At 42.2% G+C, this 17,376-nt stretch overlaps 2 protein-coding genes across 2 annotated transcripts in view; one reads left to right on the top strand and one right to left on the bottom strand.

Annotated features, from left to right (window-relative positions):
• Positions 1-7,228: 7,228 nt before the first annotated feature.
• igfbp1a (insulin-like growth factor binding protein 1a) lies at positions 7,229-10,697 on the top strand. The gene is made up of 4 exons (XM_046299870.1): positions 7,229-7,760; positions 8,008-8,180; positions 8,766-8,894; positions 9,470-10,697. Exons 1-4 carry the CDS (start codon positions 7,382-7,384, stop codon positions 9,593-9,595), a joined length of 807 nt encoding a protein of 268 aa, XP_046155826.1. The 5' UTR covers positions 7,229-7,381; the 3' UTR covers positions 9,596-10,697.
• Positions 10,698-13,760: 3,063 nt separating this feature from the next.
• The window catches only part of igfbp3 (insulin-like growth factor binding protein 3), a 67,999-nt gene continuing 64,383 nt past the window's right edge, over positions 13,761-17,376 (bottom strand). Inside the window, exon 4 of the mRNA XM_046300553.1 lies at positions 13,761-16,816. Within this exon, the coding sequence (XP_046156509.1) occupies positions 16,691-16,816 (126 nt within the window). The 3' untranslated portion in view covers positions 13,761-16,690. The remainder of the gene's footprint in view (positions 16,817-17,376) is intronic.

Here is a 17,376-nt window from a genome sequence, read left to right as displayed (position 1 = left end):
TGCCTGTTCAGGGGCAGAACGACAGATTTGCACCTTGTCAGCTCAGGGATTCAAACTTGCAACCTTTTGGTTACTAGTCCAACACTCTAACCACTAGGCTACCCTGCCGCCCCCCGATTCTATATTTAGTGGAGGTCTTCTGTGTATGAAGAACTGCGGTAGGCAAAATAACTGTTCTACGAGTGGTCTGAGGCATTAGGAAAAGAACAAGCGTTTTAGGTGCAACTTTAGTAAGGATGGTTTTGGGAAACAGCTCAGAGATTTAACGATGCTCCTACAAAGGTTATAACAAGGAATTCAGCCTTCACCTGCTTTTGGGAAACCGGGCCCAGGTTCGTTCTGGACCCAAAACAAAACACACTCTACCAGCAGTAACCTCCTTCACCGGCCCAACCGCGTGTGACTCTATATCTATTTCAATGTTTCTCTCCCACTGCTCAACCTGCTGTGACCTGTGTGTGTGTGTGTGTGTGTGTGTGTGTGTGTGTGTGTGTGTGTGTGTGTGTGTGTGTGTGTGTGTGTGTGTGTGTGTGTGTGTGTGTGTGTGTGTGTGTGTGTGTGTGTGTGTGTGTGTGTGTGTGTGTGTGTGTGTGTGTGTGTGTGTGTGTGTGTGTGTGTGTGTGTGTGTGTGTGTGTGTGTGTGTGACCTGTGCAGCCAGGCTGGTTAATAGGATGGGGATTAACTGATAAAAGGAATCTTGAGAGGGGAGGAGGAGAGAGAAAATAATAACTCTAGGGGCTTAGAGTCATTGAGACCACTCACATCACATTCTTTCTTATGAGCTGATTCCCATAGGAGGAGGGTGATGGTTCCATCTCAATTGGCAGCTTATTCCCTATGTGGTGCACCACTGTTGACCAGGGCTCATAGGTATCTATTCTAGTATTTGGGACGCAGATTCGGATCATAGTCTGATCCCAGATCTGTTTGTACAGTCTTGTGTTTATGTGTTAGATCACCTCTGTTTTCTCTTTCTGGTTGTCCTCAGTTACCCTTGCTACTGCGTCACACACAACGCAAAGTTTAGCTTACCATAAATGGACACATCCTTTACTTACAGGTGTGTATTTGTGTGTGTGGCTGTGTGTGTGTGTGACATCAGTCCTCTTCTCTGTAGTAAACACAATCCAGTTGGATAATGTTCAATGCCACCTTAACCTTTGATTGTGATTATGTGACTACAGAGAGAAAGACCCTCAAATACCCTCTTTACAGGGAAGCTACACGAGGGCTTTAGCAAAACAGTAGGATTTCTGTAGACTTTTTTTAGGTGTGACTTCTTGCCAGCGTGAGCAGAGCACGAGCCATTTCATCAAGTGTTCTCAGGCACGCGTCAGCCACATGTCAGTCACACATTCAATTCTTGAAAAAATAACCAGAGCGTAATTTTATGCCCAGGTTTCATACAAATGAGTGGGTGTGTCTCACGCTCTGCAAAGGTTACGTAGCAGGCCTGTTAGCCCAAAACACAAACTGAAGAGGTTCTTCTTCTCTTCTGATCTGACAGCAGAGGTAAGATCTTTCCACAGCCTGTGCTCCAAATGGCACAATATTTCCTATACAGTGCACTACCTTCGTAGGGAATATGGTGCCATTTGGGACGCAGATAAGGCCTGTCATGGAGTGGCAGTGGAGTGTGTTGTTCATATGCTGTGCTTACTGTATATTAATCCCATAGTTTTGTCTCCTTCTCTCTCCATCATCCAGACCTTTCCCTCTACTGATTTCAGGTTTCATTCCAAGTAGCACCCTAATCCCTTTATAGTGCACTACTTTTGATTAGTCCTATGAATATTCACACCTCTTGTGTCACGCCCTGACCACAGAGAGCCTTTTTATTCTCTATTTTGGTTAGGTCGGGTAATCTAGGTTGTTTTATTTCTATGTTGGCCTGGTATGGTTCCCAATCAGAGCCAGCTGTTTAGCGTTGTCTTTGATTGGGGATCATATTTAGGCAGCCATTTCCCCACTGTTTTTTGTGGGATCTTGTTTATGTGTAGTTGCCTCTGAGCACTCCATAGCTTCATGTTTCGTTTTTTAAAATGTATTGTTTTGTGTATTTCACGAAATAAAAGGTGTGGAACCCATATCACGCTGCGCCTTGATCCAAATGTTATTTCGACGATCGTGACACCTTGACTTTTTCCGCATTTTATTGTGTTACAGGCTAAACGTAAAATGGACTAAATATTGCATTTTTTCTCACTGGCCTACACACAATATCCTATAAAGTGGAATTATGTTTTTGGAATTTCTTACAAATTAATGAAATATAAAATGTTGAAATGTATTGAGTCCATAAGTATTCAACCCCTTTGTTATTGGAAGCCTAAATAAGGTCAGGAATAAAAATCTGCATAACAAGTCACATAATAAGTTGCCTGAACTTACTCTGTGTGCAATAATAGTGTTTAACATTATTTTTGAATGATTAGTTAATTTCTGTACCCCACACATACAATTACCTGTTAGGTCCCTCGGTCGAGCAGTGAATTTCAATACATATTCAACCACAAAGACAAGAACTAATGGACGTATAGTTTATATGTGAAAATTCCAATAGCTCGTAATTTCAATCTCTTGAAAAACTCAAATCAACTACAAATTGTAGAAAATCATATACACATATAGTATAGAAAGCATTTAATTAGAAAATTAAAAGTTGTCCCACGTGAAAATACTGTCTCATTTACATTGTGCAATTTATTGACGGTCCCTAACTATCCCCGGAGATAGGCTATCTAAAGTTAAACCAACTTTGCCACAGTCGCACACCAGCCAGTTGAAGCTAATTGGTCAAATAAGGGTGTCACATCAAACCACAACCCGAAACCAACTCACGTCTGAATTTAGTCATGGCCATGAGCATTTCTTAATTAACCAAATCTAAAACTAGGCCCAATCAGGAAGTGCAGTCACCCATTAAAGCAAGTTTGATGCAATTCTAAACATTTTGTCATAGGGTGGAGATAAGATTTTGCAGTTTTATAACTCATTTAATGCAATTCTCTCATTTTGCAATGCGGCGGAGAGAAAATATTTCGGTTTTACAGTTAATTTCCTGCAATTCTACACATTTTGGCAAAGGGTCCAGAGAAATATATGCAGTTTTTAAGCTAATTTAATTCAGTTCTACACATTTTGCCCCGAGTGGCGCAAGGTCTAAGGCACTGCATCTCAGTGCTAGAGGCGTCATTACAGACACCCTGTTTCGAATCCAGGCTGTATCACAACCGTCCGTGATTGGTAGTCCCATAGGGTAGAGCACAATTGGTCCAACATTGGCCGGGTTTGGTCGGTGTAGGCCGTCATTGTAAATAAGAATTTGATCTTAACTAACTTGCCTAGTTAAATGAAGGTAAAACTAATACAAATGTTAATATGATATCTGAGTGAGAGTGACTTACAAAATCAAATGGGGCCTCCAGGTACGTAATCTGACCATTACTGCAACAAATTTAGATACCAGCTGGCTAGACTAACTTACAAATCTAAAAAATGTTAGCTGACATGGTGTCACATCCTGACCTTATTTCCTTTTTTATGTCTCTATTTTAGTTTGGTCAGGGCGTGAGTTGGGGTGGGAATTCTATGTTTTGTGTTCTATGTTTTCTATTTCTATGTGTTTGGCCTGGTATGGTTCCCAATCAGAGGCAGCTGGCAATCGTTGTCTCTGATTGAGAACCATACTTAGGTAGCCTGTTCCCACCTGGTGTTTGTGGGTAGTTGTTTTCTGCGTCTGTGTTTTACCATACAGAACTGTTTCATTTTTAATTGATTTCTCTTGTTCTTTTGTATTCAGTGTTCGGTTATGTCATTAAAATATGGACACTTACCACGCTGCGCATTGGTCCGATCTTTCCTACTCCTCCTCAGAAGGGGAGGAAAACCGCTACACATGGGCCAATTGATTGATTACCAGTGACTGACATAACAAGAGAAAAACTGCTCCGTGGGGCTACAAAAGGGGGCTGCCAGTTGCCCATTCCTGCTCTAGAACATCGGGTCACCTCTTGGCAACCTTGCCAATCTGATCCCCAATGGCCCCTATTCCCTATATAGTGCACTACTTTTGAGCAGAGCACATAGGCAGTAGTGTGCCATTTGGGACGATAGGCTCCAATGACCATTCCTTTGGCCATTCCACATCAATGTCAGCACTTAAGCACACCTAATCTGAGGTTCAGAACCCAGAACCAAATCTCACGTGCTGTCACGAGAGACTATAAGGTGGGATAGACGTTTGAGCATGACTGGTGGAATAGAACACGTGTGTTAAATGGTTCAGGGAACCCTAGGTCACTATGGCTGTGTTGACAAGGGCAGCCCCAAACTGATGTGTTTTCACTAATTGGTCTTTGACCAATCAGATCAGCTCTGAAAAAGAGCTGATGTGAAAGATCTAATGTGATTAGTCAAAAGTAAAAATATCAGAATTCGGCTGCCTGTATAAACACAGCCTTTGGTCCACATTCTCCAGTGCATTACAGGGCAGTTTGATTGCCAGCCAGCCCATACCATAAAGGGGCAATCTGGGATTCAAACAACAACAAAGCGGTCACACCGCCACTGTTTCTTTCTGTACTAAGCTAATGACCAGAGATCAATGAACAGAGGTGTAAAGTAACTAATTACAGCAACTCTTTACTGTATTTTTCAAAGTTAGTCATTTTACATCTAAAATGTAATTAAATTAATAGTACTTTTACTTGAGTAGGATATATCAGTTCTCTTTCTACCCTTGGTCAGTGAATGGGAGGGAGTTTGTGAGTGAGTGAGTAAGAGCTGGAAAGGGGAGTGAGTGACTGAGTGAGTGAGTGAGGGAGAGAAAGAGGGAGTCAGGTCAATGTTTTTTCTCTGAGTATATTTTAAAGTAGCTACTTTTTACATTTACCTGAGTAGCTTTTTACATCAGTAATTTGACTTCTTCTTGAGTAAAATGTCATTACATTAGCACTGCTTCTACATGAGTAGGATATTTCAGGACTCTTTCAACCCCTGTCAATGGCTCTATTTAATTCATTTTAAAGTAAAATAATGTATGTACCAATCCCAGATTGCCCCTTTAATTAATGGAGCAAAAGGAAATATAATGGGGAGATAGAATGTCAATGTTTAGACACAAAGAGGCTCTTCGGTTTTGAAATGAACATGAACTAGTCAACTCACTGCATAGTTTGACATATCAATCAGACCCTAAATGAATTTTCATTATCACATTTTTTTTACCAACATAAAAAGGAATGCAAAGTCTTTCTTTTTCACCCTCTGCATTTGCATCAATGGGCTTCTAGATGTGCCGTAGCTATAGATCCCATATAAATAGACATGGCGTGTGTGTGTGCGGGGGTACATGGGATGTTCCCCAATGCTGGAAGGGGGGGCCCTGAGTGAAAAAGAATGTGGAACCCCCGCTGTAGAGCATGCTTTCCTTCAATAAGACTTGAGTTGCCCCCCACTGGGCATACACTGGTTGAATCAATGTTGTTCCCACGTCATTTCAATGAAATTACGTTGAACTAATGTGGAATAAATGTTGAAAAGACGTCTGTGCCCAGTGGGCTATTACTAGTATTGCATCATTCCAGAAGATCGTTGACTAGATCACCTTAGACTTCAACTGGTTTAAGATGTTAAAAGTCTCATTATATACAGTATTTATTCAGCTTGGGGCTATAGAAGGAGTACAAACTGTAAATCAGTCGGTTACATGAGAAGTGGGTCTAATCTTAACCACTTGGTAGGCAGATGATGCAATCTTACAAGTCATTGCATTGCATGATGACATAATGCTTCGTGGTGACACAAGGAGAGCTCTGGTCAAAACTAGAGCAATTGCACTGTAAAGGCTAATAGGAACTCATTTGGGATACAACCCTTGTTTAAAAGTAGTGCGCTATAAAGGGAATAGGGTGCCATTTGGGACCCCCTTCGTCCACCATTACAGTCATGGTTGGTATCCTAAGTTCACCCCCTCTATGCATTGCTCACCATCTCTGGCCCTTGGCGGTCACCCCTGAGAACATTCCCTAGCTTGACCAAATCCTAGTTGTAATATTGGCCTCTCCACTTTCAGCCTCCTAAATGAACAATACAGTCATCCACCAATGCCAGGTCTGTTGCCCTGTGACATAGGGTGTGAGTGTAACATGGTTATCTATTTGTGATCCTACTCTCTAGCACTGTCCCCGGAACCCCTGTGGTGTGCCAAGAGCAGTCTCTCTGTCTCTCTCTCTAACTCACACGTGCGCGCGCGCGGGACCCGGGACGTGTCTCTGGCCATGTCAGTGCAGCCTCGTTCCGCACGGTCTATTATTAACACCGGAAAGGAAACGGGTAACTACAATGGTACTCCTCCGGTCAGCTCCGGCGCCGTGGAGACCAAAATGGGGCTTCCGGGAGTGGAGGTCGCATTCCACGGTCGGCGACACGCTGCCGTGCATCCCACTGGTTGAATCAACTGAATGACGTTGAATAACGTGGAATGGAGGTTGGGTTGAAGTCTGTGTTTATTGGGGTCACTCAGAAGAAGAAAAAAGTACAGTAAACCGTGACCCCCATTTGCGCCGGATTATCTGCGCGGGGCATGTTTTCTCATGTTCAATTAGTGCTGGACATGCACAGTAGCCTACTAGGTGCAGCCCCGGCAGGCTAACCGGCGTAATCAGCAGTCATTATTCGTTTTTGCTGGAAGTTGTGTAAGAAGTTTGAAAGGATATTTAAAAAAAAAAAAACAATAAACTCATGAATAGCAGGCATTGTACCACACTGGCGGTGAAATAGGTCTTCACTTCTTTGCGGGGCTAAACTGCTTCCGTTCAGCATCAGACTACTAAATACAACGATATAGCATATGTTTTTCTACTACAAAATCTATGTAGTTTTAATCCTACTATAATGGTGAAACTTCAAATAGACGGTGATAAATTCCTGATGGGCTATATAGACTGACAGGGATGACAGAATGTTGAAACTCGGTTATACCTTTTCCTCACTTGCAATACCAAACGGTGATGTCGTCACACTGTCACTGGTTGATGTTGTGCATACAGAGAGCGCGACGTGCGAGCACAGTCTGTTCCAAAATAAATACGATATTGTGTTTTGCGTGTTGTATTCAAATGAGGTCTCTGACTGGACATATGAGGGCCAATCAGAAGCCGTCGGATCATTACACCTTCTTTTTAGAAGTCATTCATAATGCAGATGCGTCAAACGTTTTACAATGACCAGGGTATAAATAAGGCTGCGCGCAACGAGTAGTCATTTTTCCAAAATCAAAGGAAAGAAACTAAGGAACAGGAACGAATCGTGTTTTTTCTAACTCTTCTTACCTTTGATAAACTACTATTCTTCCTTATTCCAGTCTCTCCTTATACCATGAGTGGATTATTTCACAGAAATGTATTGGTGGCAGCAGCGGTATGCTGCTCTGTGCTGGTCCGGTCTGTCCTGGGGTCCCCGGTGTTAGCGCAAGAGCCGATCCGATGCGCCCCGTGCTCACCGGAGAAGCTGAGCGAGTGTCCAGCGGTGGCGCCCGGCTGTGCGGAGGTTCTGCGGGAGCCTGGTTGTGGATGCTGCCTCGCTTGCGCCCTGAAGACGGGGGATCTGTGCGGAATCTACACTGCGCCATGCGGGTCCGGACTGAGGTGCACCCCGAGACCCGGCGACCTCCGGCCGCTGCACTCCCTCACTCGCGGCCAGGCTGTGTGCACTGAGGTCCCCGAGCCCGAAAGCAGCTCTGTGTCCCAAAACCCCGGTATGTAAACCCCTAATTGCTAAATGTTTTGGCTATAGCTAGATTATAAATAGCATATATGCAATATATATATATATAATGTCTATAATTGACATACGCTAATAATAACATATATTTGAAAAAGCCTATTAGCCTAATAATATGGATAATTATATAATTTTCAAATGTACTTGTGCATAAGTGCAATCAAGATTGTGATTTCTACTGGCTTTTCCCCTTCTTGACCCTCATTCCCTCTTCTCTCCAGACCAAGGAGCGGCGGACAATGCCGAGACAGAGAACACTGCCTTGGTATCAGACTCCGGCTCCAGCCTCTATCTCCACGGCCACAGCAAGCCCTTCGATCCCCGGGCCGCCGCGGACGCGCTGGAGAGCATGAAAGCCAAAGTTAACGCAATCCGAAAGAAATTGGTGGAGCAGGTGAGCGCTCACGGAAAATGTACTAACCGTTTTGCAATTATAATTTAACGTTCTTAAAACTTTTGGAGAGTCAATTGACGGTTGGGTTGTGGGTAGTTAGCATCATACCGCAAGGGGGCGCTCGAGTGACTTTGAAGTGTGTGTGTGTGTGTGTGTGTGTGTGTGTGTGTGTGTGTGTGTGTGTGTGTGTGTGTGTGTGTGTGTGTGTGTGTGTGTGTGTGTGTGTGTGTGTGCACGTGCGTGTGGGTGGGTGCGGGTGTGTGTGTGTGTGCATTAGCCTACCTTATGACCTATCATGGAACAATTTTACAAAATACCAGTGTTTTTCCACAACAGGCCTTGACTGTGTGAGTTGATTGGATAGAACAGCAACCTTTGATGACTAGTGAGAAGGCAGTGCTCTACTCTATCTAGCAGCACTACTTTGATAGCATGCCCTTAGACAGGTAGGGTCAGGTCTCCCATGTAGCCCCTTCAGAGACAGATTTAGAAGCAAGTGAAGATTAACAAAACACTTAAAATATGTCTACACAGTACACAGAAATACACTTAAAACTCATTATCTCTCTTTCCCTCTCCTCCCAGGGTCCCTGTCATGTGGAGTTACAGAGAGCTCTGGAGAAGATCGCTAAGTCACAACAGAAGCTAGGAGACAAACTCATCAGGTTCTATCTGCCAAACTGTGACAAACACGGACTCTACAAAGCCAAACAGGTAGACACACTGTGTGTGTGTGTGTGTGTGTGTGTGTGTGTGTGTGTGTGTGTGTGTGTGTGTGTGTGTGTGTGTGTGTGTGTGTGTGTGTGTGTGTGTGTGTGTGTGTGTGTGTGTGTGTGTGTGTGTGTGTGTGTGTGTGTGTGTGTGTGTGTGTGTGTGTGTGTGAGCATGTGCACTTGGGTTATGTGCCCGATTCATGACTCCTGTCAGTGTGAAGGAATGTCACCGGTTGTGTGTGTCCAACCAAGATTGTGCCAACCACAGCTCCAGAAAGAATTATGTGTGTTCAGGCAGAGATTTGTACAGCATTGCTTACACCTTGGAGCACATTCAGCTAGTTTCACTCTAGTGTCATCCTCTTGGCGCGGCATGACTATACACGCATGTGTGCCTTTCCGTGTGTGTGCCTGTACACACGTTTGTCTTGGAATGGGTGTATGTTTGCCACATGAGGTGCGGCTGCACACAGATGAAGGTCATAGCATATCTGAACAGGTGTGTTAGGTGGAGGTGTGTTAAAAAAACAGGCATTCTAATTTCTCTTTATCTCTCTTTCTCCTTCTCTCTCGCAGTGTGAGTCATCTCTTGATGGACAGAAAGGCAGGTGTTGGTGTGTGTCCTTCTGGAACGGAAAGAAGATTCTGGGATCCACTGATCTGGAGGGAGATGCTGAGTGCGCTTATGAGATCAACCACTGATGCAGAACACGCACACACACACACACACACACTAAACCACTGATTTTATTTCAATACCTGTTATTTATTAATTGTAAATGGTGGTGTTTGATATTCAGGTACACACTGTCATTGTTAATATTTTCATGCATTTACTTAAACTCTACAGCCTTATTTATTTCACACTATGTATCTCTTCATTTTGTTATTTTTATGTTAAGAATATTTATATAATTTTGCCTTATTGTTATTAGTGTTGTTATCATTATTATTATATGTGTATTTTTATCAGTGTATGATGTGCACATATGTATCTATGCCCTGAGTTACTCCATATTGACGAGTTGATCTCGCTCTGGTCTTTAGGAGTTTGTCTGCTGGTTTACTTTTTAAAACGAACCAAACCAGAACAAAAGCACTGTGTGACCAAAATGTCTTTTAGAAGGATTTCTACTTGTTATTATGTTACTTTTCATTGTTTTTCATGTTCAGTGCCATGGTTTATTTGTTGTTGTTTTTTCTGATATGATTCATAGATGATGACGCTCAACTACATAAGTGAATGCAGAAAACGACTAATTTGGGCATACTTACCTTCTAAGAAACTCAATATCCTATGGTCCTGTGGGGTTTGCAGAATTGCATGATGGGTAATGCTCCTGTATTGCCCCTGTTCTGACGGGTATCTACCTTGACCTACCTCCTGGTGCTTGTTTGTCTCTGCTGACTGTCTGTCTTCATTATTTTGATACATCCTCCTGTCAAAGAGGACTTTTATTTGACTTTACTGACTGGCATCACCGTTCTTTATCTGACCATGAACACATTATGACCACAAAGAACAAGTTGTTGTCGTTTGACTGTGTGGTTTGACCGTGTTTGATTTGTGATGTGCGTGCTCTGTCTACATGCTGCTTTTGGAGAGAGAGAGAGAGAAGGAAAGAGAGAAAGAAAGAGCAAGAAGGAAAAGAGAGAGAGAGAGAGAAAGAGAGAGAGAGAGAGAAAGATGTTTTTTTTAATCCAAAGTGACTGACTGCTCACTCATGTGTATGGACACTTTTGTAATTGAGTTGTATTGTAAAAAAAAAACATGAAATATTTAATAAAAACATTTAACCTCAAATATGTTAACTTGTTCATCTTGGACATAAGCCTTTGGGCTTTATTGCATTTTTTAAATCAATCATTTCTTATGTACAGTTGAAGTCGGAAGTCGACACACTTAGGTTGGAGTCATTAATTAAAACTCATTTTTCAACCACTCCACAAATTTCTTGTTGACAAACTATAGTTTTGGCAAGTCGGTTAGGACATCTACTTTGTGCATGACACAAGTCATTTTTCCAACAATTGTTTACAGACAGATTATTTCACTTATAATTCACTGTATCACAATTCCAGTGGGTCAGAAGTTTACTAAGTTGACTGTCAAGAGGAATGGGAAAAAAATTCACCCAACTTACTGTGGGAAGCTTGTGGAAGGCTACCCAAAACATTTGACCCAAGATCAACAATTTAAAGGCAATGCTACCAAATACTAATTGAGTGTAAACTTCTGTTCCACTGGGAATGTGATGAAAGAAATAAAAGCTGAAATAAATCATTCTCTCTACTATTATTCTGACATTTCACACTCTTAAAATAAAGTGGTGATCCTAACTGACCTAAGACAGGACATTTTTACTATGATTAAATGTCAGGAATTGTGAAAAACTGAGTTTAAATGTAGTTGGTTAAGGTGTATGTAAACTTCCGACTTCAACTGTTTGTAATCCGGCTGGAGCATCCTACTATTTTTAATGATCAAATAATTATTGACGATAAGATAAATCTTGATGCCCTTGGCAGTGTGTGTGACTGTGTAGTCATGTGGTGAATGTCTCAGTCATATAGGAGTATGTGCATAAACAGCCCTAGCATAAAGATACAAACTTCGACTGCATCTGAAATGGCACCCTATTCCCTATATAAAGCAGTACTATTGATCAAAGCCCTATGGGGATTAGGGTGCCATTTCAGACACAGCCATTATCTGTAACACAGAAGAATGTGTTGCTAATAAAACTGTTTCCTCAATATATTGTGAAACTCCAACCAAACAACCAACCCAACCATATAAACACACATACACCTTTCTCAAACTTCATGTTGTTCTGTCTTGTTGCGCTGTAGCAGTGCCTGAGGCTCTAGTTTGTGTGTCTACAGTGTGCTGTTCTCTCTCTCTCTCTCTCTCTCTCTCTCTCTCTCTCTCTCTCTCTCTCTCTCTCTCTCTCTCTCTCTCTCTCTCTCTCTCTCTCCTCTCTCTCTCTCTCTGTCTCTCTCTCTCTCTCTCTATCAGTACCTCTCTTTTCTCTATCAAAATAGATTCCTCTGGTCATCTTTTTGGTTGCCAACTGCCTCCCTGTCTGCTAGAACAGTACCTCTGAATCTTTTCATCAACTATCAAAATAGATTCCTCTGTTCATCTTTTTGGTTGCCAACTGCCTCCCTGTCTGCTAGAACATTTGATGTAAACAGTTTATTGAATGTAGGCCTACTTACTATAACTCTGAAGTAGAACAGTATTGAGTACTGAATGTAGGCCTACTTACTATAACTCTGAAGTAGAACAGTATTGAGTACTGAATGTAGGCCTACTTACTATAACTCTGAAGTAGAACAGTATTGAGTACTGAATGTAGGCCTACTTACTATAACTCTGAAGTAGAACAGTATTGAGTACTGAATGTAGGCCTACTTACTATAACTCTGAAGTAGAACAGTATTGAGTACTGAATGTAGGCCTACTTACTATAACTCTGAAGTAGAACAGTATTGAGTACTGAATGTAGGCCTACTTACTATAACTCTGAAGTAGAACAGTATTGAGTACTGAATGTAGGCCTACTTACTATAACTCTGAAGTAGAACAGTATTGAGTACTGAATGTAGGCCTACTTACTATAACTCTGAAGTAGAACAGTATTGAGTACTGAATGTAGGCTTACTTACTATAACTCTGGAGTAGAACAGTATTGAGTACTGAATGTAGGCCTACTTACTATAACTCTGAAGTAGAACAGTATTGAGTACTGAATGTAGGCCTACTTACTATAACTCTGAAGTAGAACAGTATTGAGTACTGAATGTAGGCCTACTTACTATAACTCTGAAGTAGAACAGTATTGAGTACTGAATGTAGGCCTACTTACTATAACTCTGAAGTAGAACAGTATTGAGTACTGAATGTAGGCCTACTTACTATAACTCTGAAGTAGAACAGTATTGAGTACTGAATGTAGGCCTACTTACTATAACTCTGAAGTAGAACAGTATTGAGTACTGAATGTAGGCCTACTTACTATAACTCTGAAGTAGAACAGTATTGAGTACTGAATGTAGGCCATCTGTTGATTTGGGTATTGAACTAATCGCCATCCGTGGAGACTACTTACTATAACTCTGAAGTAGAACAGTATTGAGTACTGAATGTAGGCCTACTTACTATAACTCTGAAGTAGAACAGTATTGAGTACTGAATGTAGGCCTACTTACTATAACTCTGAAGTAGAACAGTATTGAGTACTGAATGTAGACCTACTTACTATAACTCTGAAGTAGAACAGTATTGAGTACTGAATGTAGGCTTACTTACTATAACTCTGAAGTAGAACAGTATTGAGTACTGAATGTAGGCCTACTTACTATAACTCTGAAGTAGAACAGTATTGAGTACTGAATGTAGGCCTACTTACTATAACTCTGAAGTAGAACAGTATTGAGTACTGAATGTAGGCCTACTTACTATAACTCTGAAGTAGAACAGTATTGAGTACTGAATGTAGGCCTACTTACTATAACTCTGAAGTAGAACAGTATTGAGTACTGAATGTAGGCCTACTTACTATAACTCTGAAGTAGAACAGTATTGAGTACTGAATGTAGGCCTACTTACTATAACTCTGAAGTAGAACAGTATTGAGTACTGAATGTAGGCCTACTTACCACAACTCTGAAGTAGGACAGTGTTGAGTACTGAATGTAGGCCTACTCACTATAACTCTGAAGTAGAACAGTATTGAGTACTGAATGTAGGCCTACTTACTATAACTCCGAAGTAGGGCCGTATTGAGTACTGAATGTACTTCTCAGCTCTCTGAGGTAACACAGCCTAACTTGTAAAAACACCCTCGAGCCGTTCAACAGTAAATGAAAATAGTGTTTATTTTTTTATTTTAAAAAGACATTAAATACAAATTATATTTTAACAAAATAATGTTCCTTTCTCAAAGAAAATAATAGCTGTGTGATTTTCTAGATTAGTAACATGAAAAGCTTTTTTTCTTTAAAGAATCAAAACTCTTTAAACAATAAAAGTTTAAACAAAATGTAAAAATAAAGTACAATTACCCGTGAACAGAAGAGAGATTCTTACATGACCACCAGAAAAGTGACAAAATGTTAGAGAGACAGAGGTGCCCCTGGATGTGGACCGAGACTGAGACGGGATGGCATCGCGTGCAGATTGCTGTGCACGTTTGTGTGGACGTTGGTGTGTACGGAGAGAAGTGTTGGAGCAGTGACCGATGGACTGACTGAGAGTTTCACTTGACTACAGACCCATTGGATTACACAACAGGATTGGGCTACATTCCATTCAGTTCATTCAGAAAAGTCAGTTGAAATTCAAATTCAACATGTCCTCATGAAGATTTTCAGATTATTGTATTGACTGAATAGAAATAAAACTGACCCCAACTTTGTTACAAACCAATTAGTCAACAGACCAGTGACCTGAGTGCCTGAGTGCCTGACCGACTGACAGTTACCGTGGGCAACAAACCAGAGATGTTTAAAGTTTACAAAAATAATTATAGAAGAAAATGTTAATTAAAAAAATGTAACATTCATTAGTGATTACATTCCCCAAAATACGCTGAATCAACTTCGAGTTTGCTCTACAATTAGTGAGTCACTGAATTGATGGTAAGAAAAAAACGTAGTTTGGATCCGTTTATAATTCTTTGTTAGATAAATAACTTGAATTTGAAGTACCGTACATGTGTCAGCCACATAGAGCCACGAAAACATTTTCAATATAGAAAAAGAATAACTAAAAACTGGGAAGGAGTGGGGCAATATCTTAAACATAATTGAATTATCCCGAAATCAAGTCTTCAAATAGAATGGCTTGCAGCCTCAGCGGGTTGGTTGGTTTTAAGATGTTGTTGTTGTTTGTTTTAAAGTGTGTGTGCATCCAATTCCATGCTACCGAGCTACTGGGCTAGCATTCCTTGTCGTGCACACTCCACTGTTCAAGTCTGCATCTTCAATGGCATCCTATTCCCTATGTAGTGCATCACTTTTGATCAGGGCCCATAGGGAATTATATACGAAATATGGTGCCATTTCAGACACAGGATATGTGAAAGCGTCATACAGGAAGCAGGGAGCACTTCTAGGAGGACCACGCCCCCTCCCTCAGACCCCCTGTCTGCTTCTTGAATGCATATTTGGTGCTGCATCCACCTGGTGGAGTTATGTTGGCATAAGATCATACAAGCATCTCCAAGAAACAATATCAACAAAAATAAAACACACTTTGCATAGAATGTAAATTGTGAGGAGGGGCGTTTGTTCCGCAGGCTGAGTAAAGTCACAGTCAGAAGTGCTTGTGTAACATTGGTTTTTCTTTTGTTGTTGTTGATGTTTTGCTCTACAGTGCTATAAACCTTGTTAAATGTTGCACCAATTAAACGGTATGACTACTACGCTACAATGGGTAGAGATGGTCTTTAACTGTGAGGAGCGCTGTAGAAAAGTTGGTTGGGTGCAGCTAAAGTGCTTTAAGTGGTTGTGCTTGGCCTCGAAGCTGGCTCCTATGGCATAGAGAGCAGCCCGGTCCCACCGAGCATGCCCAGTCTAAAGGACCCCACACCAGGACATATGCACCATAGACAGGAAGAGTACTGCAGATAGAGGGACCATGTTGTCATGACAACACCACTGGCCCTATTTCCTGAATGAAGAAGTGATGGTTTGGCTAACTATGCTAACCCAACCCGCCAGCTAGCTAACCAGACCAGGGCTGCAGGGTGGTAACGTTATGTGAGAACCTGTTGATTTATTTTTTTAAATCCCCATGAACTTTTGCAAAAGCAGCAGCTACTCTTCCTGGGGTCCTATGAGGACCGCAGAGGGCTAACCAAGGAATATGAGAAAGGGAGGGGTATGGGTCAGGGATGGGGAAGAGGGGGAGAGGGGCAGTGTGGGTTTAAGGCACCGTTATTCGGCACCGTCTCCATTCCTTTCCTTCCCCCTAAACCTGTAAATGTGACGCAGCACATCGGGCGGGACAAGCTGGTTGCTATGGAGACAGTGGGAAAGGCCAGTGGTGTCCAACATGGCAGGGAAGAGGTCAGAGGCCAGCCTACCCATAAGCCTTCACTTCAAAATGATGGATCCTGAGAAAGGGGAGGAGTCTCTGCATGACAGGATAGAAGGGGGCAGGGTTTGGATGTCAAGAGGTTTTCTTACACCTCTAAACTGAGCTTATTGAAAGACAGCATTTACACGCACATACACACACACACAAACACTCATACATGCTCACACGCAGGCATACACAGACACACACACACACAAACACTCATACATCCTCACACGCAGGCATACACACATGCACGCACACACACATGCATGCATACACACACACAAAAATACACAAGCATGTTGCGTTGGGTCACAGTCACAGACAAGTCCTCTTTAAAGTGAGTGGAAAAGTCCCTCCATCCTCTCTCTCTAAAATAATAGTGCAGATGTTTAGTTTCTCTCTCTGTTGTTTTCATACGAGGGGTAGCTAGAGGTTACCATAGCACAGAGCAGATAGCTGCAGATGATGGACAGAAGGCTTGGCCTATTAGGCTGTGCTGTCCCAGTCTGCCCCTCCCTTCCCCTCCCTCCCCCTCCCTCCCTCTCCCTCCCCCACCCGGCAGTAATGTGACCTGAGGTCCACGGTCCGGCACTCTTTCGACGGTTACGTGCAAGGCAGGAGTTTAAAAAAGTATCTCTCTCTCCCATTCCTCTCTCCTTCTTGCCTCATTCTTTCTCTCCATCACTCCATCCTCTCTCTGCCTCTCATTTGTTCTCCAGGTTGTTGCACTGGGATTCTCCTCTCTCCTTTCCATCATAGCCAGGGAGAGGCTGACCGTACTTATCCACACACCAGCAGTAACCCCTCTTCCTCCCTTTGGAAGGACGGCACTGCAGAGAGAGAGAGAGGGAGAGAGAGAGAGAACATGATTGATTTAATGCTAAATATATTAACAACCTACAGTCTGTCATATAAAAGTCTTGTCATCTTTGACTAAACTAGGAAAGGAGCTTTTTCTGTCAGACATTTACAGTCTTCTGGTGTAAATAGTTAACACCAGCATGGGAGGGAAGGGATAACAAACTAAGACCATTCAACTAGCCCTGGCCCATAGCTATAGCATAGAAACACTCAAAGAGGGGAGAACGGGACAGACAGAAAGAAAGACAGGAGAGAGAATGAGAGACAGACAGACAGACAGACAGACAGACAGACAGACAGACAGACAGACAGACAGACAGACAGACAGACAGACAGACAGACAGACAGACAGACAGACAGACAGACAGACAGACAGACAGACAGACAGACAGACAGACAGACAGACAGACAGACAGACAGACAGACAGACAGACAGACAGACAGACAGACAGACAGACAGACAGACAGACAGACAGACAGACAAATAGGAAAGAAGACAAATAGGGGAAAGAAGACAGAGAGGGGAAAG

The sequence above is a fragment of the Oncorhynchus gorbuscha genome, linkage group LG15 (genome assembly GCF_021184085.1).
Source record: "Oncorhynchus gorbuscha isolate QuinsamMale2020 ecotype Even-year linkage group LG15, OgorEven_v1.0, whole genome shotgun sequence".
Classification (NCBI taxonomy): domain Eukaryota; kingdom Metazoa; phylum Chordata; class Actinopteri; order Salmoniformes; family Salmonidae; genus Oncorhynchus; species Oncorhynchus gorbuscha.
The sequence above is the reverse complement of the archived record's forward strand: the minus strand, read 5'-3'. Positions and strand labels throughout refer to the sequence as shown.